This window comes from Equus przewalskii, chromosome 6 (genome assembly GCF_037783145.1).
Source record: "Equus przewalskii isolate Varuska chromosome 6, EquPr2, whole genome shotgun sequence".
NCBI classification, from domain to species: domain Eukaryota; kingdom Metazoa; phylum Chordata; class Mammalia; order Perissodactyla; family Equidae; genus Equus; species Equus przewalskii.
This window is the reverse complement of record NC_091836.1, coordinates 68632166-68648736: the sequence shown is the minus strand read 5'-3', so window position 1 is coordinate 68648736 and position 16571 is coordinate 68632166. Positions and strand designations below refer to the sequence as shown.

At 45.5% G+C, this 16571-nt stretch overlaps 1 protein-coding gene across 4 annotated transcripts in view; it reads right to left on the bottom strand.

The window, feature by feature from the left end:
• The window catches only part of MAP6 (microtubule associated protein 6), a 77191-nt gene extending 72603 nt beyond the window's left edge, over positions 1-4588 (bottom strand). For all 4 annotated transcript variants that reach the window (XM_070624109.1, XM_070624111.1, XM_070624110.1 and 1 more), the window contains exon 1: positions 1036-4588. In XM_070624109.1, coding sequence (XP_070480210.1) covers positions 1036-2366 — 1331 coding nt within the window. In that variant the 5' untranslated portion in view covers positions 2367-4588. The remainder of the gene's footprint in view (positions 1-1035) is intronic.
• Positions 4589-16571: the final 11983 nt, after the last annotated feature.

Here is a 16571-nt window from a genome sequence, read left to right as displayed (position 1 = left end):
GAGAGAATGAATATGCTCTTGCTTAAAGGCATTTATTTACAAGGAATTTAAATGTGCTAAAGAGGAGGTTCTTAGTGATAAGAGAATGAGAAACACATCTGGAAAACAGGAAGGGAAGGAGAAAGGAGATGCCTCAATAGAGGAGAAGGCTGGAGGTATCCAGGAAGTGGTAATTGGAATAATGAGACATCATCTAGAAGGGTGGAAGGGAACCAAGACTGTACTAATCACCTACTATGTGCCAGGCACAATTCTCCTCCTGAATCATCTCATTTGATCTTCCCAATGTCTAGCACAGTGCTCAAAAAATATGTTGAATATTTAATATTAAATTGATAAATGGGTGAACAATTCTAAGAGAAGAATCTATTATCCCCAGAAAGGTTAAGAAACTTGCCCAACGTGTCAGAGTGAGTAAGAGGCATAAGGAATCTGACTTTGAAGCCTGAGTGGTTGAAGGAGGAGGGTGATTTACAAGGTCCCTGCAGGGAATCTGGAAAAGGGTGTGGTGCTTGGGTGTCTCCCAGGGACTGAGAGAGGAGAGGGAAGAAGGAAAGGCTGAGTGAACTGGGCCAGGGAGGAGCAGGAGAGGTCACTCTTTTTTCCCGGGCCCTGCAGGAAGGCACTGAGGCCCTTGGGGGACTGCTGAGCCAGCAAAGGCCAGTATCTAGGCTGATGCAGCTGGTGAGTTGGATGGGGCAGAATGGAAGCAGAGACTGAGAAGAAATTGCAAAGGGTCTCTGTTGGGCAGGCAGGGGTTTGAGGTGGGGTGGGGATGAGGGAAAGGTGGCTGAAGTGGTAAAAAGAAAGACCTAGGCAGGCTGGGGAGGATAATATAGCTTTCACAGGGGAAGGAGCAAAAGACAAGTCGGCCACGGGAGGTTGTCTGGGATGGGGCTGGGGAGAGGGTGTGGCCTGGGATGGGAGGGGAAGGCTGAGTGAGAAGCCTGTGATGGGGAGCATGAGCCCTGGGTAGTCTGTGGGAGAGAGTAAGGATGGCCAGCCTTGTCGCGTGAGCTGTGGCCCACGTCTCACCTGTAGGAGCTGCTCACCGCACTTGTCACCTCCTCGCGGATTTGCCTGTTGAGGGCGTCCGCCACTGCACGCCCCTTGCCACCCTCGGGGCCCGCGGCCTGGACCTGGGCCTGGGCCGCGCGCAGCGGTGTCTGCTCGGGCCCCAGCCCCTCGGCGCGACGCAGCATCCATGCGGGCCCGGGCTTCCTCCGTGTGTCGCGTTCGTCCCCACCGGACGCCTTTCCGGCCGCAAGGCCACCTGCTCCGCCAGGGGCCGCCTCTTGCTCCGGGGCCTCAGCGGCGGGCCCACCCTCGGGACCCGCGGCCTGGACCTGGGCCTGGGCTGCGGGCAGCGGTGTCTGCTCGGGCCCCAGCCCCTCGGCGCGACGCAGCATCCATGCGGGCCCGGGCTTCCTCCGTGTGTCGCGCTCGTCCCCACCAGACGCCTTCCCGGCCGCAAGGACACCTGCTCCGCCAGGGGCCGCCTCTTGCTCCGGGGCCTCAGCAGCGGGCCCACCCTCAGGGCCCGCGGCCTGGACCTGGGCCTGGGCTGCGGGCAGCGGTATCTGCTCGGGCCCCAGCCCCTCGGCGCGACGCAGCATCCAGGCGGGCCCGGGCTTCCTGCGTGTGTCTCGCTCGTCCCCACCGGACGCCTTTCCTGCCGCAAGAACACCAGCTCGGCCAGGGGCCGCCTCTTGCTCCGGGGCCTCAGCGGCGGCCGGCATTGGCCAGCGCTCCTGGCTCTGCGGCCGGCGCTTGGGCGCCCCGAGAATGGGCGCCGACGGCGCCTGGGAGGACGTGGCGATCTGCACGGGCTTAGGGATCCACGGGTGGTCCCCGCGGCGCGGCAGCGGCCAGGCGCGGAAGTCCTTCTGGTACTGGGTCTCGCGCTCAAAGGGCGCGTCGGAAGGCTGGTACTCGCTGCGCGGCCGGCAGCTCGGCTCGGGCCGCTGCACCTTCCAGGCGCGATAGTCCTGCCGCATCACCGAGTCCGCGGGCCCCGCGCCGGAGGTGGAGCCGGAGACCGGACCCAGGCCCGGCCCGCTCCGGCCCCGGCCGGCCGCCGCCTCACGTTCGGCGCTAGGCCCGGGCGCCGGCCCTGTTGCCCGGGCAACTGCATCCAGCTCGGCCTGGGCCGGCTGCGTCTCTATGGCGACCGCGCGAGCCGAGGGGGGCGCGTGCGCCGGCTGCGCCGGCTGTTGCGGCGGCGGCGGCGGCTGCGGCGGGGCCCCCGGGTGCTCTGTGGCCTCCGAGTACTTGGTGAAAACCAGCGGCACGGCGATATCCGCCTTGTCCAGCTGGTTCCAGAAACGGGCAATGCAGCAGGCCCGTGTGATGCACGGCCACGCCATGATGCTAACTGCTAGCTCTTTCTTTTTGTGGTTCTAAAGCAAGTCTCTAATCTTCCTTCAGTCCCCTGGCCCTCGACCAGCCGATCTGTTTCCCACCGTTTTTACTTTGGTGGCCTGAGTACCTCGCCCTCCTCCCTCAGAGAGCACCCGGGAAGGTCGGTCCGGCAAAGCTATCACTGAGATAAAGTCTATAAAGTCCCTCGATTTTACCAGCTGCAAACACCTCCCGGAGCCGCCTGCAAAGGTCTTGGGAGCGCAGTCTGCTGCAGGCACCGAAGGGTAAGAGACACGGCGTCCCCAAGTCCCCAGGCTCAGGCGTCTGGGACGCGCCCCTCCCTGCGGCTGCGGCGGCCCGCAGACCCCGGCCAAGCGAAGCGACGCGAGGAGAGGTGGCTGCGGGCTTAAGCCATGGCGCAGAGGAAGGACCGGGCAGTGTGGCTACAGAGTCCGTGGACGAAGCTCTATTCTCCTTCCCGCCGGCGTCCCGTTGCAGCCGGCCACCTAGCAGGGCTCGGAGGCGATCACCTCCAGCGGAGACGGAGCATTGCTGCCGCCGCCGCCGCCGCCGCCGCTGCTCCCAATGATGCTGCAGCCGCTGCTGCCGCCGTCTCTACTGCAGGGAAGCGGCCCCACCCTTTTCCGCCGCTCAGCAGGAAAAAAAAAAAAAAAAATACAGGAAAGATGCTGAGAGAAAGAGCGCTGCAAAAAAAAAAATCACCTGCTGTCGTCAGGGCTCGCTGCTGGGAGCTCGCCCTCTCTCTTTCCCCTCCTCCCTCTGCTCTGGCTGCTCCTCCCTCCTCCGCTCCTAGGCAACAGCAGAATCTGGGGCCTAGGTGGATTCAAGTCCCAGGCTCGTGAAGACTTGCTGTCCTTAACTGGTTGCTTCCTCTCCGGGTGTCTCAGACTCCTCGTTTGTAAGATAGGACCAATCATGGAGGGGGGAGGGGAATAAATAAAAAAATATGGAGGAAAGCCCTAGTGAAATATCTGTCCTAGAGTAGATGCTTTTTAAAAAGGGAGCTACTGTTATAGGTCAAAGTCACTGGGCTGGATTTGAACCAGGTTTGTCTGGCTCCTGATCCAAGCACTTGCCAGTCTTAGGCACAGGCCTTGCTCAGATGTGTGGCGATGGGATCCTCCAGGCTGGTGGTACCCTGGCTGTTCCTTTCCTAGGGGACAAGGGGTGTCTTAGAGCCCCCCAAGAGCCACCCGTTCCCTGTTCAGCCCAGGGGCCACACTAGGGGAGAGGCAGTGCAAACAGGATTCTTGCAAGGGGCCCAAGTATGGAGGCTGGGGGTGGGTGGGAAACAGACAGTGTCCTGGGAAAGGGTGGGGCTTGACATGCAGCAGCGTTCTGACGTGTTCCTGCCCCCTGGCTTTTGCTCTTCCTCCACGTGGGAGGCAGAGGAGATTTTGGAGTTAGGCAGACCCGACTTGGCTGTGACACTTGGGCAAGTTGGTCCAACCCTGGAACTGAGTCTCCTCATCTGTAGAATGCAGGAAATAATAGCTGCCTCAAAGGGGTTTTGTGAAGATAGGTAGGGACTCAGAGCAGGAGCTTTGAGTGAAAACAGATCTGTGAGGATTCAAATTCTAGCCTTTGCACTCCTTAGCTGTCTGACCATGGGCACATCGCTGCAACTTTCTGATCTTTAGTTTCATCGATGAATGGGAGAATCAATTCCCAACTTGCAAGCTTGTTCTGAGAATTAAAACGAGATAAAAGCACTCCGCACAACATCGGGCATGTAGCAATGGCTCAATAAATGATAGCAATTAGTATGCAAAGGGCCCACCCAGGAGACCCCTAGCTGGAGCTTCCTGAGGAGGCCAGCCACATGGACACCTTCTCCAGGAAGACCTCTTGTTCTTCCGAGTAGCTTTTGGTGTCTCCTTGATATCCCTCCGTTTGTCTCCTGCGCTGCCTTCCTCTCCCTGCCCCTGGCTACATACACTGGCCTTCAGTTCTATTTCTCTCCAATAAAGGCAGAGTTTTCAGCATCAGTTAAGCTGGGGGCATTGGTGTTTTTGGGGGAAAAATAATTTATGTGCTTAGACTGGGAATTGATTGTAAAACACAGCTCGCCCACCCCCAACAAGCTTAGGATCAAACAGGATGAGCAGACAGCTCTGATTAGTCAATTATCTGCTGACCTTCCTCCTACTTGGGTCTGCCTCTTGATGATTTGATTTGACTTCCACAAATAAAATGATGCCTGGCACTGTTTTCCAGTCATTAGGAGGTGCATTTCTATAAACAACATAAACTGGCCTGATTCTTCCTCCCCCAATTCTGCAGAACTCCCTGGGATTTGGCTGCTGTCTTTCCAATCATGATTTACAAAGGTGAAAAGAGGGACTAGAACTTGAAGGGAGGAGGGCTGAGAGTCATTGAAACTTTACTCTTCTTTCATTTAGCAAGTCTAGTCTCCTGATGCTCACTCTGTGCCTTGGGCACCATAGACACAGATGGATTCCAGCTCTGGGGGAGCCCTCAATTGGAGCGGTGTGTTATGGGAGGGCTGGGAGACAGACACACAAATAATTAGCAAGAAATATGGTCGGCATAGCAGAAGTTCCTTCACAAGGTGCTGAATGAATGGCTAATAAGAGATGAGTAGGAGCCCTCCTAACAGAAGGGTAAGTAAGAGTGTTCCAGGCAACTTCATCATCAATATCACCTTCCACCTTCATTCATTTGGATTTTTAAAAGACATTCAATCGTACAACCTCCTTGAACAATTCAACGGCCTGATGGGATAGACAAGTCTAATGATTGTCTGTAATGTGGCTTGTTCCGCACCCATTCTGAGGATAATAGCACCTCATTATGTGACTTTTGGGGACCACCCCTTTCCTACTTTCAGTCCATATGGTTTGGGTGGGGTTAACTCTACTCAGTCCACCTTCCAGGGATGACTGTGGCCCCACATCTGTTTACTAGGTCATTGCATCCCCTTGGCCAAAGAAACTAGTTCAGTGATAGGCACATGATCCACACTGGACCAATAAGAGGAAATCCTAGACTTTAGCTGGAAGTATTTGTAAAGAGCCACTCTCTTTTTTACTGAAATTGCTAAAATGGGAGACAATGAGGCTATTGTTATTAGTGACCATCTTTGCCATCACTGAGGGGATGCTGCCTGAGGTTGAAGCAAACACAGGGAAAGCACAGAGAAGAGGATTCAGGATGCTGATGTCTATGGAAGACTGCAATTTGTTCCCCAAAGCCCGTTCTCCCCTTTTTCCCTTTAGTAACAGAAGCCTCCAAGTTTTAGTTGGGCTCCTGGTCACCCAGCCAGAAACTACATTTCCCAGCCTCCCTTGCAGCAAAAAGCAATCATATGCACTTCCAGGTCACTTCCTGAAAAGCAGTTGCTTGTGTTCAACTTTATCTCTCTCCCTTCCCACAGGGTAGAATGTGGTCATGGTAGAGGTGAATTACCATCTGGGTGGTTAAGATGACTATGACGTGGTGTTTAAGAACATTTGGTGTCAGGATTTAACCCTGGATAGGGGAGGGGACAATAACAAGTCAGAAGAAAGCTATCTTGGTTGACCTCATGAGATGGAACTGCCTAGCTGCCTTGGACCACCTGCCTGCTCCTGGACGGTTATGTGAGAAAGAAATACACTTCTCTCTTCTTTGAACCACTGCTTTGGGGAGGTCTCTGTTTTAGTAGTTTAGTCATTTGAGCATTTGGCACCAGGCCAGGCTTGAACTAATTTGAAGTGTGTGAAAACAGCATGGAACAAAAATACTGGAAAATGATATCATGTAAGATGGGAGGGAATGATCAGAGTTAAAGCATTCTGAAGTCCTTATTTGTTTGTGAGGAGGGTAGAGATATTGGTTAACTTATTAACATAAAATGTTTATTAGTTTAAAAGTGCACATCAAAAGAAAGAAAAGGGAATATAGAAAACTTTACTAAGGCCAGAAAAGAGGTAAAATTAAGCAAAAGGAAAAAAGGCAAATGGCAAATACAATAGAAGACGGTAGTAATACTTCCAAGTAAATGTAAACGGTAGGTGTAAATGGTCAAAATTTTCCAGTTAAAAGACAAAGAATAGGAGGCCAGCCCCATGGCCAAGTGGTTAAGTTCATGCACTCCGCTTCCGCAGCCCAGGGTTTTGCCAGTTTGGATCCTGGACATGGACCTAGTACCACTATCAGGCTGTGCCAAGGTGGCATCCCACATGGCACAACCAGAAGGACCTACAACTAGAATATACAACTGTGTACTGGGGGCTTTGGGGAGAAGAAGAAGAAGGAGGAGGAGGAGGAGGGGAGGGGGAGGGGAGGGGAGGGGGAGGGGAGGAGGGGAGGGGAGGGAAGGGGAGGGGAGGAGGGGAGGGGAGGGGAGGGGAGGAGGGGAGGGGAGGGGAGGGGAGGGGAGGGGAGGGGAGGGGAGGGGGAGGGGAGGGGAGGGGAGGGGAGGAGGGGAGGGGAGGGGGAGGGGAGGGGAGGAGGAGGGGGAGGGGAGGGGAGGGGAGGGGAGGAGGGGAGGGGAGGTGGAGGGGAGGAGGGGAGGGGAGGGGGAGGAGGAGGAGAAGAAGAAGGAAAAAAGACAGACAACAGATGTTAGCTCACGTGCCAATCTTAAAAACATAAAAAGAATGTCACATTGGAGAAAAACACAAAACAAAGCAAAATGCAACTATGCATTGTTTGCAAGAGACATATTTAAAATATAATGACACATAGATATAGAAAAAAGTGATGGAAATAGGTGTAGTGGATAAATATTAACAAAAAGAAAGCTGGTACCATTATATTAATATCAGACAGAATTGAACTTAAAACAGAAAGCATTATTAGAGATAAAAATGGTCATCACATAAAAATAGAAGAAGCAATTCACCAGAAATATATAACATGGTTTGCTTCTAACAATACAGCTTCAAAATATATAATGCAAAACTTGGTAGACTTTTAAGAAGAAATGCACAAATCCATCACCATCAGAGAGGAAAAAATTTTTTTAAACATCTAAGTAACTGATAAAACAAACACTTAAGATGTTGTTAGGGAAGCAGAAGATTTAAATAATTGGCAAGCTCGATCTAATAAACTCAGCATCCAACAATTAGACGGTACACATTCTTTTCAAACTTCATGGAGTATATAAAAATTGACCATATACTAGGACACAAAACAAACATAAACAACTACCACTCATAACAATCATAAGGACTCATAAAAATCACTTTTTTCTGATGACAGGACAATGATATTAGGAACAAATAACACAAGATCATCACAAACCTCTACATGTTTAGAAATTAAACAAAGAATAAAATACTTCTAAATCAATTCATAGGCTTAAAACGAAATTATAATAGATACCAGAAAATATTCAGAGCTGAAAGAAAATGAAAACATCGCATATCAAAATTTATGGGATGCAGCTAAAAACAATATGCACAGGGAAGTACATAACCTAAATACATACTTTAGAAACAAAGAAAGATTAAAAATACTCTAGTGATTACATTCAAGAAGTTAAAAATAGTACAGAGCAAACTCAAAGAAAGTAGAAGGGAAAAAAATAGAGAAAATACCAAGGTAATTAAATATAAGACAACCATACATTAGAGACTGTGAAAGAATCCAAAAACAACTTCTTTAGAATAGACAAATCTCACATGTTCATCCAGAAACAAACATACAAAAAGAAATCACACATCAACAATTTTAGGGTTGTGAAGAGGGACAATTGTACATATAGCAGAGATTTAAAGAATCATTGACGAATACTAAGAATTGCTTTCTGCTGACTGAAGATGCTTGCGTGGCAGCCAGCCTCCAGCATGGCCCACAATAATCTTGACCTCCTGGTGTTCACAGCCTTGGGTAGTCCTCTCACACACTGACTAGAGCTGACCTGAGGAAACAAAAGGACAGTATGAAAATGATGGTGCTTGACTTTCGAAGCTAGGTTGGAAAAGACATTATCGCCCCCATCTTGCTCTCTCTGGGATCACTTTCTCTGGGGAGGCCAGCCACCATATTGTGAGGATACTCAAGCAACCCCATGAGAACTCCAAATGATGAGAAACCCAGGCCTCTTGCTCTCAGCCAGATGAGTGACCCAAATTAGAAGTGGATCCTCCAGCCCCAGGCAAACCTTCAAATGACCGCAACCCCGGCTGACATCTTGACTGCAGCTTCATGTGAGACGTGAACCAGAAGCGCCCAGCTAGTCATTCCTGACCCATGGAAACTGTGTGGAGTAATAAATATTTATTGTTATTTAAAGTGCTTCATTTGGGGATAATTTTTAAAATTTTAATTAGACTTTGTGTATTTCTTTATTTTTAATAAAGTTAATTTTTTTAGAACAGTTTTAGGTTCACAGCAAAACTGAGCAGAAAGTACAGAGTTCTTATATACCTCTTGCCCTACACCCACACAGCCTCCTCCAGTATCAACATCCTGCACCAGAGCGGTACGTTTATTATGATTGATGAAGCTACATGGACACATCATCGCTCAAAATCCTTAGTCTACATTAGGATTCACTCTTGGCGTTTTACATTCTGTGGGTTTTGACAAATGTATAATAACACATATCTACCATTATAGTATTATACAGAATAGCTTCACTGCCTTAAAAGTCCTCTGTACTCTGCAGGTTCATCCCTCCCTCCCCACTAACCACTGATCTTTTTACTATCTCCATGCTTTTACTTTTTCCAGAATATCATACAGTTGGAATCAGACAGTATGTAGCATTTTCAGATTGGCTTCTTTCACTTAGTAAAATGCATTTAAGTTTCCTTCATGTCTTTGCATGGCTCCATAGCTCATCTCTTTTTAGCACCAAATAATATTTCATTGTCTGGGTGTACCACAGTTAATTTAGCCATTCACCTACTGAAGGATATCTGGGTTGCATCCAAGTTTTGACAAGTATAAATAAAACTGCTATAAACATCAGTGTGCAAATTTTTGTATGGACATATGTTTCCAACTCATTTGAGGAAATGCGAAGGAACACAGTTACTGCATCGTATGATAAGAGTATGTTTAGTTTTGTAAGAAACTGTCAAACTGTATTCCATAGCGGCTGTGCCATTTTGCATTCCCACCAGCAATGAATGGGAGTTCCTGTTCCTCCACATCCCTGTCAGCATTTAGTGATGTCAATGTTACAGATTTTGGCCATTCTAATAGGTGTATATTGGGATCTCACTGTTTTTTTAACTTGCATTTCCCTAACAATGTAGAATGTGAAGCATCTTTTCATATGCTGATTTGCCATCTATAAATCTTCTTTGGTGAGGTGTCTGTTCAGGTCTTTTGCCTATTTGTTAATTGGATTGTTAATTTTCTTATTGTTGACTTTGAAGAGTTCTTTGCATATTTTGGATAACTGTTCTTTATCAGATACGCCTTTTGCAAATACTTTCTTCCAGTCTATGGCTTGTCTTCTCATTCTCTTGACAGTGTCTTTTGCAGAGCAGAAGTGTTTACTTTTAAGGAGGTCTACCTTATCAATTTTTTATTTCATGGGTTGTGCATTTGGTGTTGTACCTAAAAAGTAATTGCCATACCCAAGGTCACCTAAATTTTCCTTTTTTTTTTTTTGAGGAAGATTAGCTCTGAACTAACATCTGCTGCCAATCCTCCTCTTTTTTTTTGCTGAGGAAGACTGGCCCTGAGCTAACATCCGTGCCCATCTTCCTCTACTTTGTATGTGGCACGCCTACCACAGCATGGCTTGCCAAGCAGTGCCATGTCTGCACCTGGGATCCGAACTGGTGAACCCCGGGCTGCTGGAGCGGAACGTGTGCACTTAACAGCTGCGCCACCAGGCCGGCCCCCTCGTATGTTTATCTTCCAGAAGTTTTATAGTTTTGCATTACATTTAGGCCTATGATCCATTTTGAGTTAATTTTTGTGAAGGATGTAAAGTCTGTGTCTAGATTCATTTTTTTGCATGTGGATGTGCAGTTGTTCCAACACCGCTGACTGAAAAGACTATCTTTTCTCCGTTGTAGTGCCTTTGCTCCTTTGTCAAAGATCCGTTGACTATATTTTGTGGGTCTATTTTGGGGCTCTCTGTTCTGTTCCATTGATCTGTTTGTCTCTTCTTTTGCCAATACCACACTGTCTTGATTACTGTAGCTTTACGGTCAGCCTTGAAGTTGGATGGTGTCAGTCCTCCAACTTTGTTATTTCCTTTCAATATTGTGTTGGCTATTCTGGGTCTTTTGCCTCAGCATGTAAACTTTAGAATCAGCTTATTGATATCCACAAAATAGATTGCTGGGATTTTGACTGCGATTACATTGAAGCTTTGGGGTAATTTTTTTAGGCAGCAGTAGACAACTAATATACCCAGGGGAAATAGATAATTTTCCTAGGAAAAAATATATCTTACTAAAACTGCTTTAAGAAGGAATAGAAAATCTGAACATTTCGATAAATCGAATCAGTAGTTAAAAATCTACAATAAAGGCAAACAAAGCAAAATATCTGATCCGTCTGACTTTACAGGCGAGTCTCACAAAACTTTCATGGAACGGATAATCACTACGTTACGTAAACTATCCCATAAAACAGAAGAAATGGAAAACTTCCCATCCTAGTTTAAAAAGCCAATATAATAGTTGTACCAAGGGCCAGCCCCGTGGCACAGCAGTTAAGTGCGCACGTTCCACTTTGGTGGCCCGGGGTTCACCGGTTTGGATCCCGGGTGCAGACACGGCACCGCTTGGCACGCCATGCTGTGGTAGGCGTCCCACATATAAAGTAGAGGAAGTTGGGCACAGATGTTAGCTCAGGGCCAGTCTTCCTCAGCAAAAAGAGGAGGATTGGTGACAGATGTTAGCTCAGGGCTAATCTTCCTCAAAAAACAAAAAAAAATAGTTGTACCAAAATTAGACAAAGATAATATGAGAAGGAAAAACTATAGGCCAATCACAGATATAAAAATCTTAAATGAAATGTTAGCAAACAATTCAGAATTATACACTGGGGGCTGGCCCTGTGGCTTAGTGGTTAAGTTTGATGCACTCCACTTTGGTGGCCTGGGTTCACAGGTTTGTATCCCAGGCGCAGACCTATACCACTTGTCAGCCATGCTGTGGTGGTGACCCACATATAAAAAATAGGGGAAGATTGGCACAGATGTTAGCTTGGGGTTAATCTTCCTCAGCAAAAAAAAGAAGAAGAAGAAGAAGAAGGATTATACATAAAAATAATAATTTATCAATATTAAGTACTGTTTATCCCAAGAATCAACACTGGTTGAATAACAGAAAACCTATAAACATAATATTACATGCTAACAGGTTAAGGAGAAACATCACACAACCATCTCAAAGATATGTTTTGAAAGACATGATAAAGGTTGACATCCATTAATTCATTAAAAAAAAATCTTAGTGAGGTAGAACTTCCTAATATGTCAAAGGTTATCTGACAAAACCCTACCAGAAATAGTATATTTCATAGGGAAATGCTGGAGGCCTTCCCTCTGTCTTCAGGAACACAACCAAGGGAGAGTTGATCCCTGTCATCAGGGTTGGGTGGGAAGGTCCGATGGATTTGGATTTCTAGTTATGAAACCAGGTGAGGATTACTGTCAAATACCTCGGTGCTTTTGCTGTGGCTGAGTTGACCACAGAAACAGGAATTATAGCAAAATCGTGAAGTGTTTGAATCCTGGAATCAGAATAAAGGGAGATAGAATCTTAGAATCACTAAATATTCGTTTGGAGTCCTAGGATCTCAGCATAATAGGACGATACAGACTTAGCACCCTAGAATAAATGAATGTTAAAATTCCTAGAATCGGGGAATAATTTTCTAAACTTTTTTTTTTTTTTACTTGTTGTTGCAGGCTAAAAAATTCTTCCTTTTATTGAGCCAAAATAGGAACACTTGCAATTTCCATCTTTCCCTGAGACCACATTATGACTGCAGTTTAAAGTAATCATTGAAAACAACTTTTATAGCCCCTGGTCTTCTCTTCTCAGGGTAAATATTCCCAGTTCTTTCATTTAGTATAAAATCCAAATATTACACTAAAGCCAGATACTTTGAGACTGTAGATCTCCTGTTACTCATCAAACTTTTATCCATTGGTTTTCACGGCTATTGACGGCTCTTGCTTGAAACAATTATTCCTATGGTGTTTGCCAAATAGTGATTTTTCTAACTCCATCATTCCTTCTATATTTACTGCTTGGCTTCTTTGTTTATACCCGTATAGATTCATGAATTCTTGTTTTTTGCAATGTGTTTAACCCATTACTATCACTTTTTATTTTTGATGCTCAAATTGCTCCAGACTTTTGCAGTGGGAGCCCCTTGGTGATGGCTCTGCAGCTGCCTTAATAAACGACACATTTTATGTTCCAGAGAGGACACACTCGCTGCCTTCCTTCCTGCAGTGGTACCACCAAATGGAAGATGCTGGGGAGGCAGGTTTTGTCCTTTTATTCCCTATCCATGTACCTGTAATAAAAGTATATTCTTTGTGTACTTAACGTTTTTTCCTGAATGGTACCATGCTGTCTGAAGACTTTACGATGTGCCTTTTTCATTCGTCAATGGGAATTTGAGATTCATCCACACTGATACATCTAGCTCTAGTTGGGCCATTTTAACTGCTCTCTACTAGTCTGTTTATGAGAAACCACTTTGAAAAAACTCTATTCCTTCGCTGGGGAACAGTTAGGTTGCTTCCACTATTACGAATAGCTACAAATTTTTCCTTATGTATGTCTCCATTGCCCACGTGAGAGCATTTCTCTAGGGTTGATAATCCAGAAGTAAAAATTCTGGGCCATATGGTATATGCCTCTTGGAATGTATGAGGGACAACTCGCTCCCCAAAGTGGTTGCGCCGATGTGCATTCCCACCTGTACACGAGAGAGCTCTTGTTTCCCAATATCCTCACCAATATTTGGTATTACCAGGCTTTTTAACTTTTGTCAATCTAATGGGTGTGAAATCTATATTATGAGAGTTTGAATTTGAATATTAGTGAGGTTAAGCATCTTTCCATGTGCTTCTTGCCGCTTAGAGTTTCTGTGTATTGCCTGTTCATATCCTTTACCTATTTTTCTGTTAGGTTGTTTAACTTTAAAGAACTATTTTATTTGAGTTTTTGTTTTTTTGTGTGTGAGGAAGATTGGCCCTGAGCAAACATCTGTGCCAATCTTCCTCTATTTCATGTGGGATGCCACCACAGCATGCCTTGATGAGTGGTGCTAGGTCTGCGCCCAGGATCTGAACCTGCAAACCCTGGGCCACCGAAGCAGAGCACGTGAACTTAACCACTAGGCCACTGGGCCGGCCCATTATATGAGTTCTTTAGAGAGCCTACATATTAATCACCCATGGCATAAATATATTGCAAATATCTTCTCCCAGCATGTGGCTTATCTTTTAACCTTGTTTAAGTATATTTTGACATACAGAGGTTTAAATTTTTTTTTTCCTTTCCTTCTTCTCCCCAAAGCCCCCCAGTGCATAGCTGTATTCTAGTTGTAGGTTCTTCTGGCTCTGCTATGTGGGACACCGCCTCAGCATGACCTGATGAGCAGTGCTAGTTCCGTGCCCAGGATCCGAACTGGCAAAACCCTGGGCCGCCAAAGCGGAGTCCACTAACTTAACCGCTCAACCATGGGGCCAGCCCCCAAAATTGTAATGTGGTCAAATTTATTAATCAAAACAAAATTTCTCAAACTTTGTGGGCTGTACTTTTTGCATCTTTACGAACTCTTCCCTACTCTGATGTCATAAAGATATTCTCCTATGTTGTCTTTTAGAAGCTTTTGTCTTTCTGGTTTGAATCTGTCTTTTGTGTACGATGTAAAGTCGTGTGGCAGCCTGCCCTTCTGCCTTACCTACAGTGCCCCTAAGTTATTTCACTTCAGGTCAGCAGGGTACATACTTGCCTTTGCGGAAGTCCTTGCAGCCAGAAGTGGTCAAGTGATGTCGTTTTGCCCAATGAGGCATAAGCAAAAGACTGCAGGAGATTTCTGGGAGAATATTGGCTTTCCTGATAAGGGTGTTTTCCCTTCTACCTCCCTTCTTTCCTTCTACTTCTTTTGCCACCATGAGGTGACAAGCTTGAGGACAGAGGCTGCAAGCTAAGGATTGTGGCGGGACAGACAGAAGGAACCTGAACATTAATGACATTGTGGAGCTGCTGTCCCAGTCTACCTCTGGACTTTTTTGTTTAATTTTTATAATTCTTTTCTATTGTCCATTTTTTAGAATTCCTTTTATGAAAGAAAATAAATCCATTTTTGGCTAGGCCGCTTTCATGTGGCTTGTAGCAGAATGTAAATCCTAACTGACATAGAAAAGGATCTAGTTTTTTTTCGATATAAACAGCCAATTCTTTAAGCGTGGTTATTTGAGTAGTCTGTCCTTCCGTCACTGACTCATAATGCTTCCTCTGGTGTAGAACAAGTTTTCATATAGATGTGGATCTGTTTCTAAGCTCTATAGTCTGTTTTATTGGTCTATGCATTTGCCCCTGTGCCTATATTATAGTCTAAAATTCTCAAAGGTCTGAATATTTGGTAGGGGAAATCTCTCCTCCTCTTTCTTTTCTTCTCTTTCTTCTTCTAAGTTGTCATTCATTTGTTCACAAATATTTTTGGAAAACCTGCGAGGTACCAGGCACTGTTCCAGACTCTGGGACGTGGAAGTGAACAAAACAGACACAGCCCTCTGCTCTTGTGGTGCTTGTATTACATTGAAAGTCTTTCTCTTGCTCCTTCCACATCCATCTCAGAATCAGCTTGTCAAATTCTTCGAAAACTTTTATGAAAACTAAAAGTTTTATGGAATCACAACGTATTTATTGAATACCTACGAAGAATTTCCATTTTATAATTTTGAGACTTTCTACTCAGAAAGACAGCTAAGCTCTCTCTTTATTCAGTTCTCTACGTTCTTCTGTAATGGTTTTTGTTCTAATTGGAAATGGCATTTTCTTCTGTTTTTTATTTTTAAGTAATTATGAACTTACAGGAAGTTGTAATAATACTACGAGAGGCCCCCCCTTTCCCCTCACGTAGCTTCTTCCAATGGCAACATCTTAGATAACTGTAGTACATTATCAAAACAAAGAAACTGACATTGCTACCACACAGTTAGCTAGACTACAGACTGTACTTGGATTTCACCAGTTTTTGTGTGCACACATTTTTTAAATGCACCTTTGTGTATGGTTCTATGACATTTTATTACACATATAGATTTGTATAAACACCAGCACAATCAAGAGATGAGACTGTTCTATCACCACAAAGGATCTCCCCCTTGCTCCCCCTTCACAGTCACACCCTTTCCTGATTTCCCTGGCTTCCTTGGCAACCGCTGACCTGTTCTCCATCTCTAGGTTTTTGACATTTGAGAATGTTGTCTAGATGGAATCCTATCATATGCAACTTTTTGAGGTTGCCTTTTTCACTCAGCATAGTTCCCTTCAGACCCACCCAAGTTGTTGCGTGTATCAAGTTTGCTCCTTTTTATTGCTGAGCAGTATTCCATGGTATAGATATACCACATTTGGGTTGACCACTCACCATGGAAGGACATCTGGGCTGTTTCCAGTTTGGGAATATTACAAATAAAGCCGCATGAACATTCATATGCAAGTTTTTCTGTAAACACGTTTTCGCTTCTCTAGGATAAGAGCTCTGGAGTATGCTTACAGGTTGTGTGATAAGTGTATGTTTAACTTTTTAAGAAACTGCCACCTGTTTTCCAGAGTGGCTGTACCATTTTACATCCTACCAGCAGTGGATGAGAGATCCAACTCTCTCCATCCTTGCCCGCATTTGGTGCTATCATTCTTTTTTATTTTAGCCATTCTGATAGGTGTGTAGTGGTATCTCATCGTGGTTTTAATTTGCATTTCCCTAATGGCTAGTGATGTGAAACGTCTTTTCACGTGCCTCTTTGAAATGACATTTTAAAATTACATATTTATTGTAATTATAAACAACAGGATTGTTGAATTTTTGCATATATTGATCTCTATTCGGCAAACCTACTAAACTCTCTAGTTAGTTTTAATTGTTTATAGATGCTCTGGACTTTGTCCACAAAAATGACAGGTTGCCGCCTTTCTTATTTATACCTCTCATTTCTTTCTCTTATTCAGTTGCTCCTAATGTACCTCTAGAATTATTGTTCCTGACTTTAACGGGAATGTTTCCAGTAT